Source organism: Oryx dammah, unplaced genomic scaffold, assembly GCF_014754425.2.
Source record: "Oryx dammah isolate SB20612 unplaced genomic scaffold, SCBI_Odam_1.1 HiC_scaffold_15, whole genome shotgun sequence".
NCBI classification, from domain to species: domain Eukaryota; kingdom Metazoa; phylum Chordata; class Mammalia; order Artiodactyla; family Bovidae; genus Oryx; species Oryx dammah.
The window spans coordinates 42,029,902-42,054,176 of NW_024070199.1; the positions used below are offsets into that span (position 1 = coordinate 42,029,902).

At 55.3% G+C, this 24,275-nt stretch overlaps 1 protein-coding gene across 1 annotated transcript; it reads left to right on the plus strand.

Annotated features, from left to right (window-relative positions):
* The first annotated feature begins 1,631 nt into the window (after window positions 1–1,631).
* FRMD8 (FERM domain containing 8) lies at window positions 1,632–22,468 on the plus strand. The gene is made up of 11 exons (XM_040256250.1): window positions 1,632–1,787; window positions 2,113–2,197; window positions 3,868–4,035; window positions 6,202–6,303; window positions 6,635–6,693; window positions 6,811–6,977; window positions 9,215–9,439; window positions 11,549–11,672; window positions 12,577–12,720; window positions 19,017–19,215; window positions 21,498–22,468. The coding sequence occupies exons 2-11, from the start codon at window positions 2,113–2,115 to the stop codon at window positions 21,614–21,616; spliced, it is 1,392 nt and encodes a 463-aa protein (XP_040112184.1). The 5' UTR covers window positions 1,632–1,787; the 3' UTR covers window positions 21,617–22,468.
* The last annotated feature ends 1,807 nt before the right edge of the window (window positions 22,469–24,275 follow it).

Consider the following 24,275-nt stretch of genomic DNA (forward strand, 5'->3'; position numbering starts at 1 on the left):
GGACCCTGTTCTTCCTGCTTTTGACATTTTATTGCTCTTAAGGCAATTCTGTCACCTTATGGGGCTTTCAGGGCTTCCCAGGTGACGCAACTTGGGACCTCCCTGGCAGTTCAGTGGTGAAGATTCTGCCTTCCAATGCAGAGGGTATGGATTCAATCCCTAGTTAGGGAACTATATCCAGCATGCCACAGGGTGCAGCCAACATTTTTAAATAAATAAATAAACACAACATTGTAAATCAACTATACTTCAATTTAAAAAAATTTTTAATGCAAAAACAACAACAACAACAAAAAACCATGCATCTTTCCTGGTGTTCTCTCCTCTCTCCCTCCACCCCACAGTGAAACCATAATATAACCTTCCGGAGGGCAGGAGCCATGTCTCGCCCAGGTCTCCACGCCCTGCCCCAGCCCAAGCTCCACACTCCAGTAAGCACTCAACACACTGAACTGTGTTTGCACTACCCCAGCCAGTTTAGGGAAGACACTGAGCCATCGTGTCCTATCCCAGAGTTGGGAACCTGAAGCTGGGTGCTGCTTCCCACTGCTCACATCTGAGCTTCCCTGAGTCCTTAGGTCATTTTGGGAAGGAAGACAAGATGCAATGGGCCAATTGTGGGGCAACCTGGGTCCTGGAGGGTACGCAGAGAGCTGTTTCAAATATTGAGACTTGGACTGTTAGGCTGGAGCCGCCTTCCAACATGCTGCAATCAGGGCAGGTGAGCCCTCTACCCTCCACCCCTCACCCCACCTCCTGATCACCCAGCCCGTTGCTGTCATTTGGAACAATCTCTGGCTTCTCTGTCTCGGGAAGGCAATCCATGGACCTGTTTTTTTCTGAGATCTACACCCCAGGTACACACATGCTGGCCTTGCCAGGACAAGTTCGTGACATGACCCTGGGGATAGGTGCTTTCACACCTGCCTCCTCTGGGCCCCAACCCCTCTACCCAGCCTGGGAATGCTGCAAGGTGTCCCAGGATGTGTGTCTAAGATAGTGAAGGCTCATGTGACTGCTCCCTGGGATAACAAGAGTGCCCAGCCTGGATTCCTAATACGTAATCTGAGGATCTTTGGAGGTCATCGAGTCCAATGTCTTTGTCTGACAGAGAGCGTAACTGAGGACCCGAGGGGAAAGAGCTTGTCTGGAATAGTCAAGACAGGTACCCCAGTTCTGCCCACCGTGGGGAGCTCATCCCCCCTCCCGGCCTCGAGGCACTGGGGTACAGCAGGCTCCCAGCATCACCTTTACCCCGCGGCCAGCACAGTGCGGCTCCGGGACGCGTCCCCACGAGGCATCTCCCTTTCACAAGTGAGGGGACTAGCCCAAAGTCACTCGCGTGTGAGCGCCAGAGCTCGCGCCCCCATTCCCTATTTCCTTGAACCTTCGCCACGTTCTGTTACAGGCCAACAGACGGGGCCTGTGTGTGGGGATCACAGGCTCCCCCGTCACTCTGGTAGGTGGCGAGTCAGTTTCTTCAGTCGGCCACCAGGAGACTTAGGCGGGCGGCCGGCATAAGCGCTAGCCTGCGACGGGCGTGCGCGCGCGGGCGGGAGGCAGGGCGCGTGCGCGGCGGACCCAGGCTCCGATTGGCTCGCGCGGGCCGAAGAGGCGGGGCCGTGCGCGCCGCGCTTCCTCCGCCCGGGCTTCCGTGTCGCAGCCCCGGGAACCCGAGCGCGGGCGGGATCTTGTGTCTCGGTTGGCAGTGAGGACGCAGCGGCACCTGGGGGCCCGGGTCAGGGCAGGAACCTGGACTGAGGCAGCGGGCGCTGCGTTCCTGCGAGGTGAGAGAGCGGCGACGCCCTGCACGGGCCTCCGCCCCGGACAGGGGTGTGCTGTGTCCTGCCTGGGCATTTCGGCGAGCCGAGCTTGACCCTTCTCCTGACCACCACGGCCCCGACTCCTTACACCAGCCCCCATCTAAAGTTGACTGAGGAACCCCCCCAACCCCTCACCCCGCTAGTCTGAAACACCTGTGCCTTCAGCCCTGGTGTTCACCTTCGTAGATCAGTTCTGAACCCCTTCCTTCCTCAGTGACAGCTTGAAGGGCTTCCCAGCACCCCCATCCTTGGACCCTCCAGGAACAACTTTTTCTCTTTTCTTCTGCAGATGGATGGGCCGGAAGGCAGTACCGGGCAACCCGGCCCAGCTGATCGGTCCCATCGAAGCAGTGTGTCCTCCGTGGGAGCCCGAGGTGGGTCCCTGACCCCAGTCCCCACCCCGCCGTACCTTCCTAGGGTTCCAGCCCCGAGGAAGTGGCCCTGGCTATCATCTCTGTCATTGAAGAGAATTTTGTTTATTAATTAACAAGTAAGGTGTGTTGGGATGTGGAAAAGTGACAAGTCAGTCCGAGGACCTGGGCTCTGTCACTAGGCTACTTGCAAAGTTGGGTACTCACTTGTAAATCTTCCTCACTTGTAAAACCTTAGGTAGCTGTGAAATTCACATGAAATCTTATGAATGAAAAGTGACATATTCACTTTCTCTGTTTGGTAAATAGTGCTTTGAAAACAGGAATCATTATTTACATTTTATAGGAAGGAAATTGGGCCCTAGAGAAGTTAAGTACAGGACACTGGAGCCTTCACTGCCCCAGATGTCCCTCTGAATTTCAGCCTCCTGGTGTGCTGCAGTCCATGGTGTCGCAAAGAGTCGGATACGACTAAGGGACTGAGCTGAACTGACTGAACTGGACATTATTTTATGATCTGTCAAGAAAGTGACTATTAGAACCAAACAGACTGGAGATCCAAAAAGCACCTTCATTTGTGTTAGTAATAAACTATACCTTTGTGTTTCACAGGCTTCACCTCATTTGATTCACAGAAGCTCTGGGTGGGGTAGTGGGGGATGGGAATTAGCCCTACTTGGCACCGGAGGCATGTGATGCACTGACTTGCTGAAGTCAGTCAGCCAGCCAGAGGCCAGTCAGGATTGGAGCCCTCAGGGCTTCTTCACGGTGCCTGTGGTTCCAGTGATGGAGATTTGAATCTAGCTGCCCTTCCAAGGATTTCCTTTGGGCTCCAGGCTCCAAAGAGGCATCCACACGCTGTCACCACAGTCAACTTCCAGGGTTGTACCTCAGCTGGCCTGTTTAAGACTTAAGTCCTTTTGAAAGGCCATCGTGTTGAGTCCTGAGGCTTGAAGAATCCTAAGGAGACTGAACCCTGAAACTTGCTATACCGCAGGGTGGCCTTGGGAATCCTCTGTCCCCACGTTAGCTTGGGCCAGAGAGAGATAGTGGCTTGTTTAAGGTAATAGCGTGTCACCAGCTCTCTCCCTCCTTGCTCGATTTGCTAACTGCTGTAACCTCAGGATGGGTTCAGTTTCTCTCTGCCTCAGTTCCACCTGTGGAATGTTTTCTTTCAGGGGAGAAGCACAGCAGAGTCCTTGGGGCTGCAGGGGAAGTGTGTTGAGGGTGAAGCGGCCAGCCCCAGTTTGAAACTTTGGGAGCTTAGGGTGGGACAAGCCTGATTCCTGGGCCAGAGTTGCTGGCTTTCTGGGTGGTTTGAGGGTCTCCAGTAAGTCCTAACAGACTTAAAAAAAAAAATGCATTTATTTCGACTGCACCGTAGCTTAGTTGCCACGTGCAGGATCTTTAGTTGTGGTGTGTAAACTCTTAGTTGAGGTACGTGGGATCTAGCTCCCTGACCAGGGATCGAACCCAGGGCCTCTGCATTGACAGCATGGAGCTAACAAGCACTCTTCACAGGGTCCTTCGGGGATGCTGGGGCTCTGCCTCCGGAGTGCAGCCTTGGTCACCCCAAGGGTTACAGGGTCCAACCCCAGCAGGGGAATGGAAGATGCTTAGATGGCATGCCTGTGCCAGCTGCCCCAGCTGACCTTGCCCGGCCCACATTGCAGCAGCCGACGTGCTGGTGTACCTGGCGGATGATTCGATGGTGCCCCTGGCTGTGGAGAACCTGCCCTCACTCAGTGCCCACGAGCTGCATCGGGCCATCCGCGAGGTCCTACAGCTTCCAGACATCGCCCTGGACGCCTTCGCACTCTGGCTTGTCTCCCCTCTGCTGGGTAAGGCTTGACACTGAGAAGCCCAGGTGAGGGGGCTGGAAGGGCACTGGCAGGGGAGGAGGGGGCAGCTTCTAGAACTTCTGCCACTATACATCAGGGAAAGGTGGGACTCACATGTGTCCTGGAGCCACCCATGGCTTCCAGGACACAGAGCCCTGGAATGATGCCTAGCTCCTCTGCCCCCGTCTCCTTTCTTGGTGCTGGTGGCAGAGGAGAGGCTGTGCCTGCCCCTTACCTCAGGGCTGCTGGAGCCAGAGCATCAGGAGGAACGGGATGGGGGACAGGGAGGGAGCCGTGCACGTGCACAGAGCATGTGGTCCGTGCCACAACCTGAGCTGGCATTTTGCAAGGAGAATTTCACCTTATCCTCATGGCCCAGCCTGGTCATACTGATGAGGAAATTGAGGTTTGGAGTAGCAGGGGCATTGGGTGGTGGGACGGAGATTGGGACAGAGGCCTGGGTGGGCCCCCAGCCAGCCTCTTTGAACTGTACCCTGCTCTTTGGAGGCTGGGAGGAAGGTGGGACCTGGCCCAGGACGCAGCCACCCCAAGGGTGAGACTTTTCCTGAGGGAGGGGATGACGAGTGGGAACCCAGCCTCTCTGCAGGGACCCTCCAGCTCTCCCCGGTTTCTGATCACCTTGTGCTGCTTTTTCAGGCTGAGATCCCAAGGCGGGGGTGTAGCAAGAGTGAGGGCAGTGGGGGCTCTCCAGCCCTTAGGCCTGGGGGATGTGTGGCAGGCTTGCAGAGAGCCCCCTGGGGCCTCCGAACAGGGCCACTAGCCTGCTGACTTGGTTGGGAAAGGGGCCAGGGAGAGGATGCTCCAACTGGTGCCGGGGCCAGGCTTGTTCTGGGATTAGATACTCTCCCTTGTAGAGAAGCAGGGTCAGAAGGGTGTGCCTGGTCCCTGGGCCCCTAGGAGTTTGTGTCTCTGCCCTGGAGGGAAGATATGCTGGCTTGGTGGGAAGGGGAATGCCTGTCTCCCCACCCCCACCCACCGGTGGGAGCTTCCTGCCCAGCTGTTGCTGTCGCCCACCCTCTTCCTGCTGACCAGTCTCTCTCGGCCGCTCCCCACCCAGCTCAGCCACCCCACCTTCACCCTCTGGCTATTGGGCAGGACTGCAGGCCCCTCTGCTTGTGTCTCTGGAAAACTGGTCGGGGGGGTGGTTTCATGTGGCCCCTGCCCGGCCTTTAGCTCCTGTCCTTGCAGTCAGCCAGCTGACTTCCTCCCCCACTCCCTCCTTGTCGCATTCCGTCTGCCCCCTCACAAGAACATGAATGGGCTGCCTGTGTGGCCAGTGGGTTATGCTGGGCACCACCCCAGCCAAGAGGCCCCAGCATGGGGTCAGCGCCCACTCTGTTCCCAGGCTGGGTTCAGGAAGGCTGAAAGGCCATTTCAGCTTTGACGTGGGCCCTCAGGACTCTTGGCCCCAGTCCGCCCCCAGAGTGGGTGTGGCGGTGACCCACGCCCCAGGGCCGTGAGGCAGGGAGGGGTGCCGCCTGCTGGAGCCACCCTTCAAGCTGGATGTTTGGGAGGGTTTGACCTTCTGAGTGCCATTGTCAGTCCGCATGGAACAGGTCTCCAGGGACAGTCTGTCTTGCTGAGGGGACAGCCTCTAGGCAGGAAGGCCTCATCTGGAAGTGTGGGACCACAGTCCCGTACTGATAACGGGAGTCCTCTGAGCTGCCGGGGCTTGGGGTAAGGCCATCTGGAGCCCGGAGCCCCCAGGGGACATGCTTGGGTGGGGGCTGGCAAGGGAGAGGCCCAGGCAGGGCTGGGAGCAGGGAGAACAGCTCCCTGGGCCTTTGACCCTATCACCAGCTTTGGGCTTTGCTTACCAGGTAGTGCCAGGGGGAGCAGGACAGCCACCCCCAGCACCTTCCAGCTGCCTCAGCCTCTCGGCTACAGCCCACCCTGGTAGGGAATAGTCGGACTGGCTGCCTGGAACCTGACCCCCTCTCACTTGCTGTTTGGACAAACACCTTAACCTCTCTGAGCCTCATTTTTCCCTGTAGATGAAGTGAGAGTAGGGTTATTTCAGGGCAGTTACTGTAAAGCACTTGAAATGGTTCGGTGAACGTTGGCCCTGAGTGCGTCGTCGCTGCTGTGAGTGTGGGTAGTTGCGCTGCTCACGGCTTCACGGCCGCTTTCCCTCTCCTCCCGCAGAGGTGCAGCTGAAGCCCAAGCACCAGCCCTACAAGCTGGGCCGCCAATGGCAGGAGCTGCTGCTGCGATTCACCGACGCCCCAGATGACGACGTGGCCATGGGTCAGTGCTACTGCCTGTGCGCCCCTGGCTCGGGGGCCCACCTGGGTCTGGGGTGTGACCTTCCGGCCCAGCCAGGCCTCCCCTGGCAGACGGAGCTGCACTCGCTGAGAGCAGGGCTGGCATCTTCCCCAGGGGAGGGGAGCCCAAGATAGGGTGGGCTGGGGGGAACAGTGAGCACCTCGAGATAAGCCACACACCCCCATCTCTGGACGGCTCTGGGGTTTCCTGAGCGGTGGTGGAGAAGACTCGGGAACTAAGGAGACTGGGTCACTCAGCGGGGAAGGCAGGGTGGCTGTGCAGGGCGGCCAGCGACCCCCTCCTCTCTCCCCAGATGAGCCTTCCCTACAGTTCCGGAGAAACGTGTTTTTCCCCAAACGGCGGGAGCTCCAGGTGAGGCAGAGCACCCCAGGTAGTACCACCTCCCCAGGGTGTCCAGCTGTCCCTTGGCCCCTGGACACGGGTGTCCCTCTGGACTGAGCCATTCCTCTCTGCCGCACTGGCTTGCAGATCCAGGACAAGGAGGTCCTGCGGCTGCTCTACGAGGAAGCCAAGGGCAACGTGCTGGCCGCCCGGTACCCCTGCGATGTGGAGGACTGCGAGGCCCTGGGCGCCCTGGTGTGCCGTGTGCAGCTCGGGCCCTACCAGCCTGGCCAGCCCACCGCCTGCGCCCTGAGGTGAGGGCCCATGGAGGGGAGCCCCTGGTCTCAGAATCCTGGTTGCAGGTGGTCTTGCCAGGTCCTGGAGTCAGGAGGCCCTGATGCTATGTGACCTTGAGTGAGTCACCCCACCTCTCTTGACCTCCTCTTCCTCATCTGCTCTGGGCTGAGCGGCCTGGGCAGTGGGAGACAGGTGAAGTGACACCCGTGAGAGGACCCCTTCTTGTGCACAAGGGTGGAGCCCAGTCCCCGTCTGAGGTCAGAGGGAGTTGGGCTTGTTCTCTTGGAAGTCATCGCCGGGGACTGACCACATTCTGAGTCCCAGTTGCCACTGATTGTCTGATTTAGTCCTGAACTCCAGGGAAGAGGCCCCATTTCCTGACACTCCAGTGTGCTGGCTCCATGCTTCCTATCTGTCTCTCAAGAAACTGTGCTCCTTGATTTGCAGAGCCTGGGGTTGTGACAATTGAGTCTACCCGGGAAGTAGGCCAGACCTGCCTCTGACCTCCGTGGATGAATCCTGAGGTTTAGCGATAATTGCAATGATGATGTACTTGAAACACAGCCTGTCCTAGACTCAGGGTTCCCCTATACACACCAGCCCTTCAGTGTATAGCTGTGTTGCGGGGGGAAGGATGTGCAGAGACCGGGCCCTGTGCCCGATGACTAACAGCTGGGGCCTAGCAGGGCCACCCACTGAACGCTCCCAGCTGAGCTGGCTTGAGGCTGGCAGCCATAGAAATCCCGGCTCTTGTGATGGCATGTCTGGTCCTATTGCAGGTGACAGCAGACCCAGCTCAGACTGTTTGGACTTGAGGGACTTTGCCAGGAAATAGACCAGTCCAGGGTGACTGAGGGCTTCTCAGGTAGCTCGGTGGGTAAAGAATCCACCTGCAGTGCAGGAGATGAAGGAGACCCGTGTTTGACCCCTGAGTCAGGAAGATGCCCTGGAGAAGGAAATGGCACCCCACTCCAGTGTTCTTGCCTGGAGAACCCATGGACAGAGGAGCCTGGCGGGTTACAATCCACAGGGTCACAAACGGTCGAACACCACTGAGCAACTGAGACAATGGAGGGTGACTGAGGTTCAGGGGCTCTGATTGGGGCCCTCCCACCCACCAGACCGGTCCTCGCTCTCCTTGCCCAGCCCTTTGTCCTCTTGCACAGCTTGGACCAGCTTGCACTCAGGCAAGCTCTTGCCACACAATGGCCAGGTGGCCACAGTAGTTGCACGTTCGCAAGAAGAGACCTCATCCCTCACGTGACCAGAGCCCTGAGACTCATCTGATGATGACGGCTGGGCCCAGGTCCACCAAAAGGAGACAGAGTGGCCGGGACACTGATTGGCTGAGGTCCAGATCCTCCCTTGGACCCGCCATGAGCCTGCACAGACCCCATGGACTGAGGGTAGGAGGCCAGATTTCCAAACGACAAGGGGGAGCTGTGGCTGGAAGCAGAGAAGTGGGGGGGCAGCCCCCTGGACGCCCCTCCTCCTGCTGCTCTACGGCCAGGCCTCTCCCCGCATCACGTTCCTTTCTGTGTCAGGGCCGCAGGGCTGGCCACCCCTCCCCGTGGCCTGGAGTCTTGCTCCTCCAGAAGCCTCCTCCCCTCTTCAGTGAAAATGACAACCGCAACTGTGTTTGTTCGGCCCCTGCCATGTGCCAAGCACATGTCAGCACCCATCTGTATGAGTAGCGATCCCTGTCATTGAAACGGGCTTGAACTGGTGCTCATGCCCCGAGCCCCAGCTGTGGTCCACTGGAAGGGGCGGTGCCCACCCACAGTCAGAGGGCTGCCTGAGGGGGAGACACGGCGCTGTCACACCAGGATTCTTGAGTCTGTGATTGAAAATGCCCTTTCCTTCATGAGCCTGTGCTGGTGGTGATTTTTTTTAACATCTCTGTTTAGCAGAACAAAACATTGATGTAGCTAGGTCATTTGCACTACCTTTTGATTGTAAAATTGCTGGCTTAGGAATCCAAAGCTTCCTGACTCGGTGACACAGACTTGCCCCCGAGACCCTCTGGTCACGGTCTGCTTCTGGGGTGGGCCTGGTTTCAGCTCTCATCTTGTCTCCTGGCTTTGCCTTCTGGCCTCTCACCAACCAGGCGTGCTGCAGGGATGGGGGCAGTGGGCTCTCTGGGGGCTCGTGTCCAGGCGCCCCCTGTGCTCCCCGCACCCCAGGACCGCGGTATCTTCCCAGCCTGCAGACACAGAGCCATCCTCAGCCCAGCTCCGTCTCCCTTCCTCCACAGGGAGAAGCTGGACTCCTTCCTCCCTGCCCACCTCTGCAAGCGGAGCCATGGGCTCTTCGCTGCTCTCCGGGGCCGTGGTGCCAAGGCCGGGACGGGCGAGCAGGGCCTGCTGAACGCCTACCGCCGGGTGCAGGAGGCGGCTGGCAGCGACAGCGAGCGCGAGGCTTCCCTGAGCCCCCACTACCGCGCCTACCTCCTCAAGTGCCACGAGCTGCCCTTCTACGGGTGAGCAGCTCCCAAGTGCGGCCACAGTCCTGGGCGCTGTGTCCCTCCCTGGCCCGTGAGCCCATCTCCAGTCCCACTGAGCTCTGTCCTCACTCGAGGTGCGTCTAGAGGCCAGCACCTCAGGCTCCATGGGTCCTGGGCCGACACTCTTCCTCCCACTCCCCTGTCACGAGCTCAGACACCGGGCAGGTCTTCTCCCTCCTGCTACAGTCACATGGCCCGTGGACCTGCCAGCTCTCGTTCACACAGGCACTTCTAGCCCTTAGCTCTTGGGTACCTACTGGGTGCCAGCACCCTTGAGGTGCTAGAGACCCCTTGGTGACCACCGTTCCTGCCCGTGAAGAGGCTGTTCTCAGGGCAAGAGGGACAGCGAACAGTAGAAGCAGAGAACAGACCACGGGCGGGCAGGATGAGCCGTGAGGACAGTGGCCACACTCCAGAGAGTGCCGAGGCTCAGGCCGGTGGTGTTGCCGCAGGCCGGGGGGAGTCCAGAGGTGGTTGGGTTCCAGAGGTGTTGCGGGCGGAGCTGAAGGAACTCGCCAGGTGTGCAGGAGAGGAGGTGAAGGGGAGCAGGCCGAGGGGCCTCCAGATTTCTGCCCAAGCAGCTGGGAGGTGGAGTCACCAGCTGAGACGGGACGGGCAGGGTCGGGAGGGGTGCAGGTCAAGGCAGATCAGGGGCTTGTCTTTGGATGTGTTGATTTTGAGATGCTTGCCAGACCCTCAAGTGGTGCTTCTGGGCAAGCCCTTGGGTTTCTGGGAAGAGAGTCAGGTAGTGGATGAGTCATCAGCCAGGAGCCCCAAGGAATGGCCACAGAGGTGAGTGTGGACCAGGTAGGGGATGCCAGCCAGCACTGCGAAGGGAAGGGTTGAGGAGGAAGAATGACCAAGTTTCAGGTGCTGCTGCTGCAAGGTCGAGTTCAGCATGGCCGGTCGTGGCTGATCGCTGACCTTGGCTCCCGCATAGTGAAGGTGGCAGCGGGTGGAGGAGCAAGAGAGAAAGAATCGGTGACAGTCCATGGAACCAGCTCTCTCGGGAGCTTCCCTCTGAGATGGAACCCAGGGGTGGAACCACTGTGGGTGTGGGCGGAGGTCTTCCACTGCCATGGTGGGTGAGAGGTGTGTGTGCGGACAGGGAGGACCCGATCGAGTGAGGAGTTGAGGTGAGGGCGGGCTAGTGGCTGTTCTTCGGTCTCTTCAGTTCCCTCAGTGGAGTCAGGAGTCTGCCCGGAGGGGGAGCCCTCCGCAGAGCTCAGAACTAAAGGCGGAGCGGGCTTGTCTCCAGTCCCCTCCTGGGGCTGCAGGGTTTAACTATGGCTCTGGCTTTGCTAGAGACCCGGCTTTGATCCCTGGGTTGGGAAGATCCCCTGGAGGAGGACATGGCAACCCACTCCAGTATTCTTGCCTGGAGAATCTCATGGACAGAGGAGTTAGGCAGGCTACAGTCCATAGGGTCTGAAAGAGTTGAACACAACTGAGCGACTAACACCTTTGCTTTCACTGGCTTAGCCAGGGGTGAGGGCCCAGGGCAGCCGGAGTGCAACAGGCCACAACAAGGCAGGAGGGAGAGGGTGGCAGCTCAGTGCCTGGGTGTCCCAAGGCCCCTGGCCCCCTTCCCTTTGTCAACGTCGAGTCCTGAAGTGGCCTCCCTGCCTGAGCAGCCCGTTGGGGGACAATGGGCAGCCTCAGCCCCCAGGCTCTCCTAGCCTCCAGCAGCCTCAGCGCCCAGTTCTGAGCTCTCAGGCTCCTGGCCATTCCTGGAATGTCACTCACTCTGTCTCACGCCTGTGTTCATGCTCTGCCTTCTGTCCATGGTACCCAGCTCGCTCTGTGCCACCCAGTTCCCCTCCTGTCCTCTGTCTATTCCAGCCCTCCTATCCTGCCTGATCAGCTCAGAGGCCACCACCTCCACAAAGCCTCCCTCTCACCCACCTCCTCTGTTTCTCCCTCCCTGGGATGGGTTTCCACTTAACCTTTAGTCACCCAAACAGCGTAAGTACCTCAGATGCCTGGGACACGGCCTGGCCAGTGCACCCACTGGTGGCTGAACCCTGACCCTGGCCTTATTCTTGGTGCTGGAGGGGACAGACTAACCCCAGTTTCCCTCCCCAGGTGTGCCTTCTTCCACGGCGAGATTGACAAGCCAGCCCAGGGCTTTTTGCACCGGGGCGGGCGCAAGCCAGTGTCTGTGGCCATCAGCCTGGATGGCGTGCACGTCATCGACTGCAGGGAGAAGGTACGTCCTGCTCCTCCAGGGGGGACCTGGAGCGGGAGCCTCAGTAGAGAGGAGGGCAGGGGGGTCCTTACCCAGGCCTTCCTGGTTCCCTTGGGCCTGTGGTTGGCCTCGGGCAGGGTGGGCAGCCTTTCTGGCCTCCCTTTCTCAGATGTCTCTGGGGCTTCCACTGTCATTCTGGGGGCTTTGCTGAGCCTGCTGTGGGTCAGCTTTCCTGCCCAGCCTGCAGGGCAGCGAGGTGACCGGGGGAAGGGGCTGCAGCTGGTGGAGAGCATCTGGCAGGGCCTGGCTGCTCTGCCCGACCAGTGGCTGGACACTGGTGGTTTTCTGGAAAAACCTCACGACTGGGAGCCCTCCTGGCTGTTGGAGTCTGGCTCTGCCTCCTGCTTTTGGCACCGGCTGTCTCCGCTGGTTGTCTCAGCCTGTGTAGAAGTGGTGTCGGCAGCCCGCCCCAGGGCCTTCTATGCACCTGGGCGGGAGTCCCTCCCATGCCAGCAGACAAGTTTGAGGGAGATTTCTCGTGGTCCCCAGAGAGGGACCCCAGCCCTCCCTGGGCACCTGCTCCCCGACATGCCGGACCCAGCTGCACCTCCTGCCGAGATGCCACCCAGCTGATCTCTGGGGAAGGAGGGTCTCCCCTGCCCCCCATCCCAGCTCTTAGGGGCTTGTCCCACTGATGAGAAGGGCTGTGGGTTAGGGGGTCTCAGATCCTGGACCACAGCCCTCCTTGAGGGTCTGATGGAAGCAGGGATTCCTCTCCCAAGAGAAACTCATACATGAGTTTCAGCTCAGCCTTGGAGGTAAATATAGCCTGGCCAGGTGTCCCCTCCTGGTGACACCCTCAGGGATGGGGTAGGGCAGTGGGCCTCAGCCCAGAGGAGTCCAAGCTCTGTCTCCCGCTGGCCAGCACGTCCTGCTGGGCCTGCGCTTCCAGGAACTATCCTGGGACCATACCTCCCCCGAGGAGGAGGAGTCTGTGCTGTGGCTAGAGTTCGACGGGGACAACGAGGGCACACCGGTCAACAAACTCCTCAAGATCTACTCGAAGCAGGTAAGGGTGGGTGCTGCCCGCATCCCAGTGGGGGTGGGCATGAAGAGGGTGGACTTAGGGGGCCTCCAGGCTATCGGAGGTCTCAGCCTGGCTAGCAAAGAGGTGAGAGGGCTGCTGAGGGCCTGGACACCCCGGAGCTGACTCCTGCCGACTGGGAGCCACCCTTGAGGGTTGGGAAGGCCTGGCCAGGTGGTGGGGCAGCTGGGGCAGTGGTTGGTGGGGGCCTGCCCAGCGCTGTGTGCCCAGCGTGCCTTTGTTTCACTCTTGTGCGCTCAGCGCCCTGTCTTCCCACCCCAGTCTCCACTGCTGCCCCTTCTCCTCCCACCTTGGTCACGGCCAAGGGCCCTTCCAGGACTGCGTGCCTCGGCGCTCCTCTCCCCAAGCACAGAGATGTGCTCCAGGGACTCCCCATCGGTGAAAGCACACAGCCCTTCCTGCCACCACCTTGAGCCTCTAAACCCTCCCGGCCACTCTGCTCCCTCTGCCCCTCCCTTATCACTGGCCTAGACTTTTTTTTTTGGTCACACTGGAGCCTGTGGAATTCTAGTTCCCTGACCAGGGATCAGACTTGGGCCCTGAGTGGTGAAAGCACAAAGTCCCAACCACTGGAACACCAGAGAATTACCCAGGTCTCTTTGTTTTTTAATCTAAGTGTTCTATTTTATTTCTTTAGCACAGTTTTTTGTTTTTTAAATCTCAGACATCCTTTTCTTTTAAAAAATATGCTTATTTGGCCACACTGGGTCTTAGTTGCGGCACGCGTGACCTTTGTCACGTCATGCGGGATCTTTCGTCACAGCACACGGATCCTCTAGTTGTGGCATGTGGACTCTGGAGCACACGGCCTCAGTAGTTGCAGTGCACGGGCTTAGTTGCTCCGCAGCACGTGGAATCTTAGTTCCTGACCAGGGATCGAACCTGTGTCCCCTGCATTGCAAGACAGATTCTTAACCACTGGACCACCAGGGAAGTCTCCATTTTATTGAATTACAATATACATACAGAAAAGTGCCCAACTCCTAAGTGTATATAGCTCAACACATTTCCTAAAAGAAACCCATGTAACAGACTTCCCGGGTGGTACAATGGGTAGGAATCTGCCTGCCAGTGCAGGGGACCCAGGTTCAGTCCCTTGTCCAGGAAGATTCCACAGGCCGAGGAGCAACTAAAAGGCGATGTGCCACAGCTGCTGAGCCCACACTCCGCAACAAGAGAAGCCGTCGCGATGAGAAGCCCGTGCCTAGAGAGTAGCTCCCGTTCACCGCAGCTAGGGAAAAGTCCAAGCAGCAGCGAAGACCCAGTGCAGCCAAAAATAAATTATATATTTAAAAAAGAAACCCATGTAACACCTTTCAGATTAAGAAAGACCCCGCCTCGATCCACCTCCCAGCCGTGCCCCCCCGCCAAGGGACCCCTTCATCCTGACTTGTGCCATCCCAGAGTCTTTGTGCCTGGCTTCGAACTTTCCTGCAGAGGGTCCCCACGGAGCGTTCTGTTCTGCCCAGTCTCACGCTCAGCCCTATATCTGGGAGCTCCATCCTCGTCCCCACTGTAGGTGCCAGTGCCGTGGTCTCCCCCTTGCACTGGGCGGTCCCACGTTACCCTCCTTGACTTTTCTGTCCCATTGCTGACGGGCCCTTGGGCATCCAATTCTGACTGGCAGAAGGTGCTGCCTGCGTCCTCTGTGCTCACGCCCAGCTTCAGGCCCAGGAGCCGACTGGTCCCTTCAGCCACTCTGGTGGTTGAGGAGGGATATCTCCTCATGCTTCTTTTCTTTACTTGCTAGTCAACTTTATCGAGATATAATTTACAATAAAATGCACCCGTCTTGAGAGGTGAGTTTTAACATGTTCACATGACCACCGCCTCCACAGGCAAGCTACAGAGCTGCTTATTTGCCGTCCATGTATCCTCCTAGAAGTGAAACGTCTCTTCACATCTTTTGCCCATTTTTTATTGGCGTTATTTCCATCACCCCCAAATCTCCATGTGATTTTAGTTGGCATTCCCCCCCGACACACACACACAAATGAGGTTGAGCACCTTTTACATATATATCCACCATCTGGATGTCCTGTTTGTTAAAGTCTGCCAATTTTTCTTTGGAGTTTTCTCTCTCTTTTTTAATTGTTTTATATATATCACTTCTGATTTCAGACTCATCTCTTCACTTGCTATCTGATACCTCCTCTTAGCTGTACCTAGAGTTTTGCTTTCTCCAGAATGTCATATAAACACGCTGTATTTACCCAGGAGAAAGAGACATGTCCACACACAGATTTACACTAAGATGTTCATACAGCTTTGTGTGTCATAACCAAAGAACTGAAAACCACACGAACGCCTGTCAACTGGTAGATGATAAACAAATAGCGATCCAACCCTGCAGTATACACACTCTCTGCAGCCTTTTGAGCCTGGCTACTTTCACTAAGATTCACGCCCCTGAGATGGTCCACATTTCACGATGTACTGGTTTTTTCCTTTTGACTGTTGAGTAGTGTTCCATTGGGTGGATATAACTACAGGTTAGCTCTTTACCCACTGAAGCATATTTCCAGTTTGGGACTTTTGTGAATAAAGCTGCTCTAGACATTTGTGTGCAGGCTGTTGGGTGGGCGTATGCCTTCCGTTCTCTTGTGTAAATACCTAGGACTGGGGGTTACAGGATTGTGTCATAACAGCCTTACTGGAAGCTACCAAACTGTTTTCCACAGTGACTGTGCCATCCTACAGTCCCTCCAGCCGCGTCCGAGAGTCCCAGGTACTCCGCATCCTTGCTCAGCACTGACACTGGTGGTGTCAGTGTTGGTTTGTTTGCCATTATAATGACTGGTAGTGACAGGTCAGTGTGGCTGTCATTTGCATTTTCATTATGACTTATGATGTTGATATCCTTCTCTGTGTTTATTTGTTATCTGTAGGTCTTTGATGGAATGTCTGTGCAAATCATTTCTCCACTTGGTTAAAATCGGGAAATTTGTAAACTAGTTTTATTTGTCTGTTTTGTTTTTGACCGTGCTTGGTATTTATTGTGTTTTGTGCAGGCTTTCTCTAGTTGCAGCAAGTGGGGGCTACTCTTCATTGCGGCGCCCTGGCTTATTGCAATGGCCTCTCATTGCAGAGCAACAAGGGCTCCAGGCGCTAAGGGCAGCATTGGTTGTGGCACACAGGCTCCATCGTTGCAGCGCACGGGCTTAGTTGCTCTGCAGCATGTGGAATCTTTCTGGACCAGGGATCGAACCTGTGTCCCCTGCATTGGCAGGCAGATTCTGATCCCTTGTGTCACCAGGGAAGTTCCTAAACTGGCTTATTTGTTTTCTTAGTGAGCTATAGGAGTTCATTATATGTTCTGCATACCAGTCCCTTATCAGATAAATATTTTACAAGTGTTTTGTCTAATAACTTGACAAAGTCTATAACTCTGTCTGAGTGAAGTCACTCAGTCGTGTCCGACTCTTTGCGACCCCATGGACTGTAGCCTACCAGGCTCCTCCCTCCATGGGATTCTCCTGGCAAGAGTACTGGAGTGGGTTGCCATTTCCTTCTCCAGGGGATCTTCCCGACCCAGGGATCCAACCAGGGTCTCCCGCATTCCAGGCAGACACTTTAACCTCTGAGCCACCAGGGAAGACCATAACTTTGTCTACAACTTTTTATTTTCTTAACAATGTCTTTTGAAGAGATGTTTTTAAATCTTCCAGTCCATTTATTTTAAATGACATTTTAAAAATAATTTTATTTATTTTATTTATTTACTTTTGGGTTTTCTGGTGGCTCAGACAGTAAAAGAAATTGCCTGCAATGCAGGAGACCCAGGTTTGATCCCTGGGTCAGGAAGATCCCTGGCGAAGGGAATGGCAACCCACTGCAGTATTCTTGCCTGGAAAATCCCATGGACAGAGGAGGCTGGCAGGCTACAGTCCACAGGGTCGCAGAGTCGGACACACGACTTTCACTTTGTGCTGGGTCTTCGTTGCTGCGGGGGCTTTCTCTAGCCGTGGCGAGTGGGGGCTGCTTCAGTTGCGGTACAGAGCTCCTCATGGCAGCAGCTTCTCTTGCTGTGGTGCCCAGGCTCTAAGGCACGGGCTTCAGTAGTTGTGATACACCAGCTTCGTTGCTCCTTGGCACGTGAGATCTTCCGGGATCAGGGATCGAACCCACGTCTCCTGCATTGGCAGGTGTATTCTTTACCACTCATCCACCAGGGACGTGCCTGGCACATCTCCATTTATTTGTCTTTGATTTCTTTCACTAACATTCTGTGGTTTTCAGCATACATATCATATCTGTCTTTTATTAGATTTATCCCTCTCCCTATTTGTTTGGTGCTCCCAGAGATGGTACACCGTTTTTTAATTTCAATTTCCAGTTGTTGGCTGTGGCGTATAGAAACACAGTTGATTTTGTTTTCCTCATATCCTGTCACCCTGTGAAACTCACTCATTGAAAGCAGGTTTTCTGAGGCTCCTTTGGGATTGTCTCTGGACTGTTCAACGTTGTCTGTGAAGGGGGCAGCTGTGTTCTAACTTTGCAGGCTGCGTGCCTCTCCCTGGTCTTGCCTGCAGCACTGGTCTCACCTGGTGAGTCGGGGTGAGCAGGCATCCTGGGCCTGAGGGGAAAGCCGTCAGTCTTGCTCTAAGTCAGCGTGGTGTTGGCTGTGCGTTCTTCATAGTGGCCCTTCATCAGGTTAAGGAAGTCCTCTTCCATTTCTAGCTTGCTGAGTCTTATCCTGGATGAATATTTCATTTTGTTGGAGGCGGCTGAGGTGTAATGGCAGCCTCCCCCAACCTCAGGAGCATCAGGCGGTGTTGGAGGATCTCAGAGGGCACCCTGCTGTGCTCAGCTCCGTGCAGCTCCCTCAAGGAGGAGAGGAGGATGTGTGGGGCCTGGACCTCCTGTGCAGTTTCCTGCCCTGCTTGCCCTCCTCAGGGCAGCGTGTGTTGCCCTGGAGCAGCCTCGGGTCACCCCATTGGGCGGGCAGTCACCAACTGCCCCCTTGGCCTTTGACCCTGCTCTCCAGTGGGTTCTCCTCTTGGGGTCCAAGGCCAGCCTGTGTCTACCCCAGTCCTTGCTGTGCCCGGCTCCCTGAACACGCCCTGCCTAGGCAACGCCACCTGCTGGCAACTTTCTGCCAGCCCTGGCTGTCCCCGCCCTAAGGTGCCCAGACCCTGCCCGCTAGCATCTGGTCACGTTACCTTTTATGTCAATGTGTGTAATGTTTCAAGTCTGTTGAGAAGGCTTGAGGAATGTGTTCAGGGGAACTGCCTACCCCACCCAGCTGACCTCACTATTTAGCAAGCCAGGCTCCCCTGTCCTTCACTATCTCCTGGAGTTTGCTGAGATTCATGTCCACTGAGTCGGTGATGCTATCCTACTACCCCAATCCTCTACCACCCCCTTCTCATTGGCCTTCAATCTTCCCCAGCATCAGGGTCTTTTCCAGTGAGTCAGTTCTTCACATCAGGTGGCCAAAGTATTGGAGCTTCAGCTTCAGCATCAGTCCTTCCAATGAATATTCAGGACTGATCTCCTTTAGGATGGACTGGTTTGATCTCCTTGCAGTCCAAGGGACTCTCAAGAGTCTTTTCCAACACTACAGTTCGAAAGCATCAATTCTTTATGGTCCTTCTTTATGATCCGACTCTCACATTCATATATGACTACTGGAAAAAACATTGCTTTGACTGTACAGACTTTTGTCAGCAAAGTGATGTCTCTGGTTTTTAATACACTGTCTGGGTTTGTCATAGCTTTCCTTCCAAGAAGCAAGCATCTTAATTTCGTGGCTGCTATCACCATCCGTAGTGATTTTGGAGCCCAAGAAAATAAAATCTGTCACTGCTTCCACTTTTTCCCCATCTGTTTGCCATGAAGTGATGGGACCGGATGCCATGAATTTATTTTTTTAATGATGAGTTTCAAGCCAGCTTTTTCACTTTCCTTTCTTTCTTTCGGGAAGATCCCCTGGAGAAGGAAATGGCAACCCACTCCAGTATTCTTGCCTGAGAAATCCCATGGACAGAGGAGCCTAGAGGGCTACAGTTCATGGGGTCTCAAGAGTCAGACACAACTACACAATTAAACAACAACAATCTGACCGCTGAAGTCAGCCCAAATAGGGTGGCTCGCCTGGCCCACAGAGCAGACTTCCCTTCTTCTCTTGTATAAAAGCTATTTGTTTCCTCATTGGCCTCCCCCACCAGCAGGTAGTGCATGTGGGTCTGGATCCTCTCGCTCTGCAGCAGGTAACAGAGAGCCCCCCAGGCCTCACGCCGGCCCCCTCACCTCCCCAGGCCGAGCTGATGAGCAGCCTCATCGAGTACTGCATCGAGCTGAGCCAGGCCGCCGAGCCCGCCGTCCCGCAGGAGGCCGGCCCCGCCCCGGCCTCTGGCTCCTCACCACCCCCTCACCAGCGCCCCCAGCTGCGGAGGCAGGGCAGCGTGGTGTGCAGCCGCCTCCAGCATCTCTCCACCATCGACTACGTGGAGGAGGGTGAGTGACCGCCTCGGGCTGCGCACACACACCCACACGTGTGCACACGCACACCACGGGGAGCTCTGGAAGTGGGAGCAGTTCCAGATGCAGCGAGTTCGCTCCCAGCCGGCAGGACCTGGCGGGGGCCGAGGGCTGGGTGCGAGCATCCTGTCATTCGATGGAGAGTCGGAGGCTTCCCTCTGGGCCCCCAGCAGCAAGAGCCCCTCACTGCTGTGTCCACAGGCATATCCAGACATGAAAAGCTAGAAACGACTAGTGTCTGTTACTAAAGCTGTGGGTGTAGGAAGGAGGGATGCACACCCTGTGGGGTCAGTGCAGCTGGTAAAGATGACATGGGTGCCCTAAGGCACGCTTTGCCTGGTGGCTCAGCGGCAAAGAATCCGCCTGCAGCGCAGGAGACACAGTTTTGATCCCTGGGTCAGGAAGATCCCCTATAGAAGAGAATGACAACCCACTTCAGTATTCTTGCCTGGAGAATCCTGTGGACAGAGGAACCTGGCGAGCTACCGTCCATAGGGTCACAGAGTCCAGACAGGACTGAGCGGCTAACAGACACACCCACACGTGATCTGCAGTTGATTGAACTGGTGGGTGAGGCGGAACCATGGGTCTCTGAAGGGCCAGCTAGAAGTCAGACTCGGGTTCTCGACTGCACAGAGGGTTGGCATCTCAACCCGCCTGTTATCTAAGGGCCAGCTGTATTTGTAGTTCATCAGCTACTCTAAACAGCATACCTTACCTGGTAGCCAAATCCTTATCTGGAATCCATAACTGTTTCCTCAGGATAAATTACTGGAAATGGGGTTTCCGGGTCAAAGTGTGCACCCACTGGACCCACTCCAGGAGAGAAGGAGGCACCTGCCTCTCCATCCTCACCCACGACAGGTGTTATCACCCTGAGGGCAGTGAGCTCGTCAGAGTTGGTGTTCGGATGCTGGGGAAGCGGGGCCGTTTTTCTGTGCAGTTTCTTCACGCATCACCATTTATTTCTGTTGCCTGTTTTTCTTCTGTCGCTTGTTTTTTTAAATTACCGTATCATGTTAATACGGTGTGTTTGTTAGAATTAGTGAACGGACACGATGCAGTAAATTAACTGAAGTGCTTCGTTTCAACCCTCCCTCAGCCCCCTTTCAGACCCCAGGTCCCGTCGGGAACACCACACTTCCGGTGCCTGCTGTGTCTCCTCAGGCTCCTCTTGGCTGTGACCGGTTTCTCAGACCTTCCTGGTTCTGAGGACCTTGAAGTCTTGAGGCGGACTGCTCAGGCATAGTGCAGGATGCCCCTTTCCCGGAGTCTCTCCTGTTTTCTCACTGTTAGACGAGAGTGAGGGTTTGGGGGAGGAAGATCACAGAGGTAATGAGCCGTTTTTACCATATCATATTCATTATCAGCATGACTCGTGACTTTTGATGTTGACCTTGATCACCCAGCTTGAAATTTTTAACTTTTAAGAAGTCTTTTTAGGGACTTTCCTGGCAGTCCACTGGTTAGGATTCCAGGCTTCAACTGCCCAGTTCGATCCCAGGTTGGGGAACTAAAATTCCACAAGCGCCACCCTCTCTCCCTCCCCCAGAAAAAGTCTGTCTGTCTCATCGAGGATCATTTTCAGGCAGTAGTATGTACTATAGGTATTTTGTGACTTTGGTCTGTTCTTTCTTCTTCTTTTTTGTAATTGAATTATGTGTGTGCTCAGTCATGTCTGACTCTTTGCGACCCCATGGACTATACCCTGCCGGGCTCCTCTGACCATGAAATTTTCCAGGCAAGAATACTGGAGTGGGCTGCCCTTTCCTACTCCAGAATTGAATTACAGTTGACATATTATATATTCGTATATATAGTGATCTTGACATAGTGATTCAATATTTTTATATGTGATGAAGTGATCCTAAGTCTGGTTATCATCTGTCACCATACAGAGTTACTGTAGTATTTACTGACCATATTCCTTGTGCTATCTAGGACATCCCTGTGAGTTCTTTTTTAGCTGGACGTTTGTATCCCTCCCCAGTCTCTTTTTGAACAGGTTTAGACACCACAGCAGGCCCACCATCCAATGGAAACCCTGGTGACCTGATTTAGGAGACTGGCCGCCCCCCGCCCCACCCCGATCCTCTCACCATGAGAGGGTTGGGGGAGGGTTGAGGCTCACGAAGCTGGTGGGAGTGAAGAGGGGAGCTCAGCCTGAAGGCTCCAGAAGGGGCTCCCCTGGGGCCGGGCCCTCCCTGGTGGGGGGTGGGGGGGGCCTCCTCAGTGCATCCCTCTTGTTCCCCCAACAGGCGAGACGATCAAGCGGGTGAAACCGAAACGCACCACATCCTTCTTCAGCCGGCAGCTGTCCCTGGGCCAGGGGAGCTACACTGTGGTCCAGGCTGCCGACAGCCTGGAGCAAGGCTGAGGGCCGCCGTGCAGGCGGGAGAGCATGGGGGCATCGTGCTGCCTGAAGCGCGGCTCAGGACACTCCAGAGGAGCGTGTGTGTCTTCGGTTTTTTTCTCTGGACGTTGGTGACCACATCCCCACATTCCAGCTCATGTGGCCAGGCTGGGACGTGGCCCTGCAAGGAGAGGGTCGGGGGCCTCCACAGACAGTGAGGCCCCCACAGAGCCCTCTCCAGCTCGGTGGAACTGGAGGGACCCTGTGCCCCTCACTGTGGTCTCCCTTGTGAGCAGGAGACCCTGACCAGCAGGAAAGCATGCTTGCTGATCTTCGCTGATGTCACTGCGGAGAGGTGGCTGCCCTGTGGACCCACCAGCTTGCGGGCACACACTCCACACCCGGAGGAGCTCCCAAACCCCCTTGGGGCTTCCAGTTTCAATTTTGATCTTTTTTTGATCTGCTTTGGTTCCATGAAGCCTGCAAACTCAGGCTACTCACGAGGGTGCCCCCACCATCTCGGAGCTGCTGGTGCTCCTTCCAGGATGGTGCTGAGGTTTCATCCAGCCCTAGGCCCATGCACGGGAAGTCCCTGGCCGGGAGGGGTCTATTCTTTCTCGGGCACCTTGTAGGGAGGTGGATGTGGCCTGGGTGGGGCTCTTCCCACAGCCTCCTGCCTCCTCCCAGAAGAGCTGGCCTCTCAGCCTTGGGCTCCTTCTCAGGGGTCACCCCCCTACCACCACCCCTGGGGCGCTTCCAGGGACTTTGCACAGGAAGGAGGCAGATCCAGCCTGACACAGGGTTTGCTTTGTCTTCCCTTCCCGGTGGCGAATGTGGGGTAGGGAATGTGAACCTCTTGCCTCCGGATGTCAGAGCCTAAGTCTAGTTATCATCTGTCACCGCACGGAGTTACTAGAGTATTTACTCACCTCCTCCTCCCTTTGTTGGCTCTTGAACACTCCAGATGTTGGGGGGGGGGGCGTGCCCTCTAGCAGTAGGGCCTTTGTTATCTGTCATAATGAATAGGTATCTCCAGCCTTTCCGAATGTCCCAGCTAGAGGACCTCTCATCTCTCCTGGAGACCTCACTGGCTCCCAGCCCCTCCAGCTCCTAGCCCTCTGGTTATCTGCTCCCACACACTGTTTTGATGCCAGGTGAATTCTTATCTGATAGATTGAGGGGCCTGAGGGACATGATGGGTGTGTGTGTACACAGATTACTTGTTTTGATTCTTCAGCTTCTTCCTGTTTTCTGAGCATCCATTGTGCCTTAACTTTTTCTGTCTGCCCTTGTGGGAAAAAGCAATGTTTCACTAAGTGCCCTTTGAATATTCCTATCCTTTTGTATCATGTGACTTATTAAAATCAATTTCCAGCAAACTTTATTATTGTTCTGTTGCTAAGTGTGTATTGCAGCACTCCAGGCTGCCCGGTCCTTCACTATCTCCTGGAGTTTGCTCAAACTCATGTCCATTGAGCCGGTGATGCCATCCAACCATCTCATCATGTGACTTATTATTAATAAAATCCATTTCCAGCAAATTGTGGGGTGGTTTATGCTATGAAATAATAAGAGTGTGTTAATTACAGTCTGGGAGTTGATTATAGGCTGCATATTTGCTTTCTATTAAATATGCATGAAGAAGGACTTACCTGGCAGTCCAGTGGTTAAGACTCCATGCTCCCAATTCAGGGTGCACAGGTTCAATTCGTAGTTGGGGAACTAAGATCTCAAGTGCTGCAAGGAAGATCAAAGATCCCATGTGCTGTAACTGACTCCTGGCACAGCCAAATCAATATTTTTTAAAATAAAAAATCAATTAAAATACTTGATGAAAAGTAAATAAAACAACCCACAGGGAATTGCCTGGTGGTCCAGTGGTTAGGACTCACTGCTATCACTGCTGAGGCCCCGGGTTCAATCCCTGGTGGAGGAATGAAGAAACCACAAGCCATGTGGCATGGCCAAATAAATACAAATAAAATAATCCACATTCATAATCTCACAGTTCTCGAGGTCAGTCTGAACTGAACTCTCACCAAGCTGAGATCCATGTCAGCAGGGCCACATTCCTTCTGGAAGCCCCAGTTCAGTTCAGTTGCTCAGTCGTGTCCGACTCTTTGTGACCCCATGAATCGCAGCACGCCAGGCCTCCCTGTCCATCACTGACTCCCGGAGTTCACTCAGACTCACGTCCATTGAGTCAGTGATGCCATCCAGCCATTTCATCCTCTGTTGTCCCCTTCTCCTGCCCGCAATCCCTCCCAGCATCAGTCTTTTCCAATGAATCAACTCTTCGCATGAGGTGGCCAGAGTACTGGAGTTTCAGCTTTAGCATCATTCCTTCCAAAGAAATCCCAGGACTGATCTCCTTCAGAAGGGACTGGTTGGATCTCCTTGCAGTCCAAGGGACTCTAGAGTCTTCTCCAACACCACAGTTCAAAAGCATCAATTCTTCGGCACTCAGCTTTCTTCACAGTCCAACTCTCACATCCACATATGACCACAGGAAAAACCATAGCCTTGACTAGTTGGACCTTAGTTGGCAAAGTAATGTCTCTGCTTTTGAATATGCTATCTAGGTTGGTCATAACTTTTCTTCCAAGGAGCAAGCATCTTTTAGTTTTATGGCTGCAGTCACCATCTGCAGTGATTTTGGAGCCCAAAAAAATAAAGTCTGACG

Coding starts and splice junctions, on each gene's coding strand:
- FRMD8 (XM_040256250.1), top strand. CDS start 2,113: ATGGATGGGCCGGAAGGCAGTACCGGGCAACCCGGCCCAGCTGATCGG. Junction 9,440..11,548: donor CACGAGCTGCCCTTCTACGG/GTGAGCAGCTCC, acceptor TTCCCTCCCCAG/GTGTGCCTTCTTCCACGGCG. Junction 11,673..12,576: donor TCATCGACTGCAGGGAGAAG/GTACGTCCTGCT, acceptor CCCGCTGGCCAG/CACGTCCTGCTGGGCCTGCG.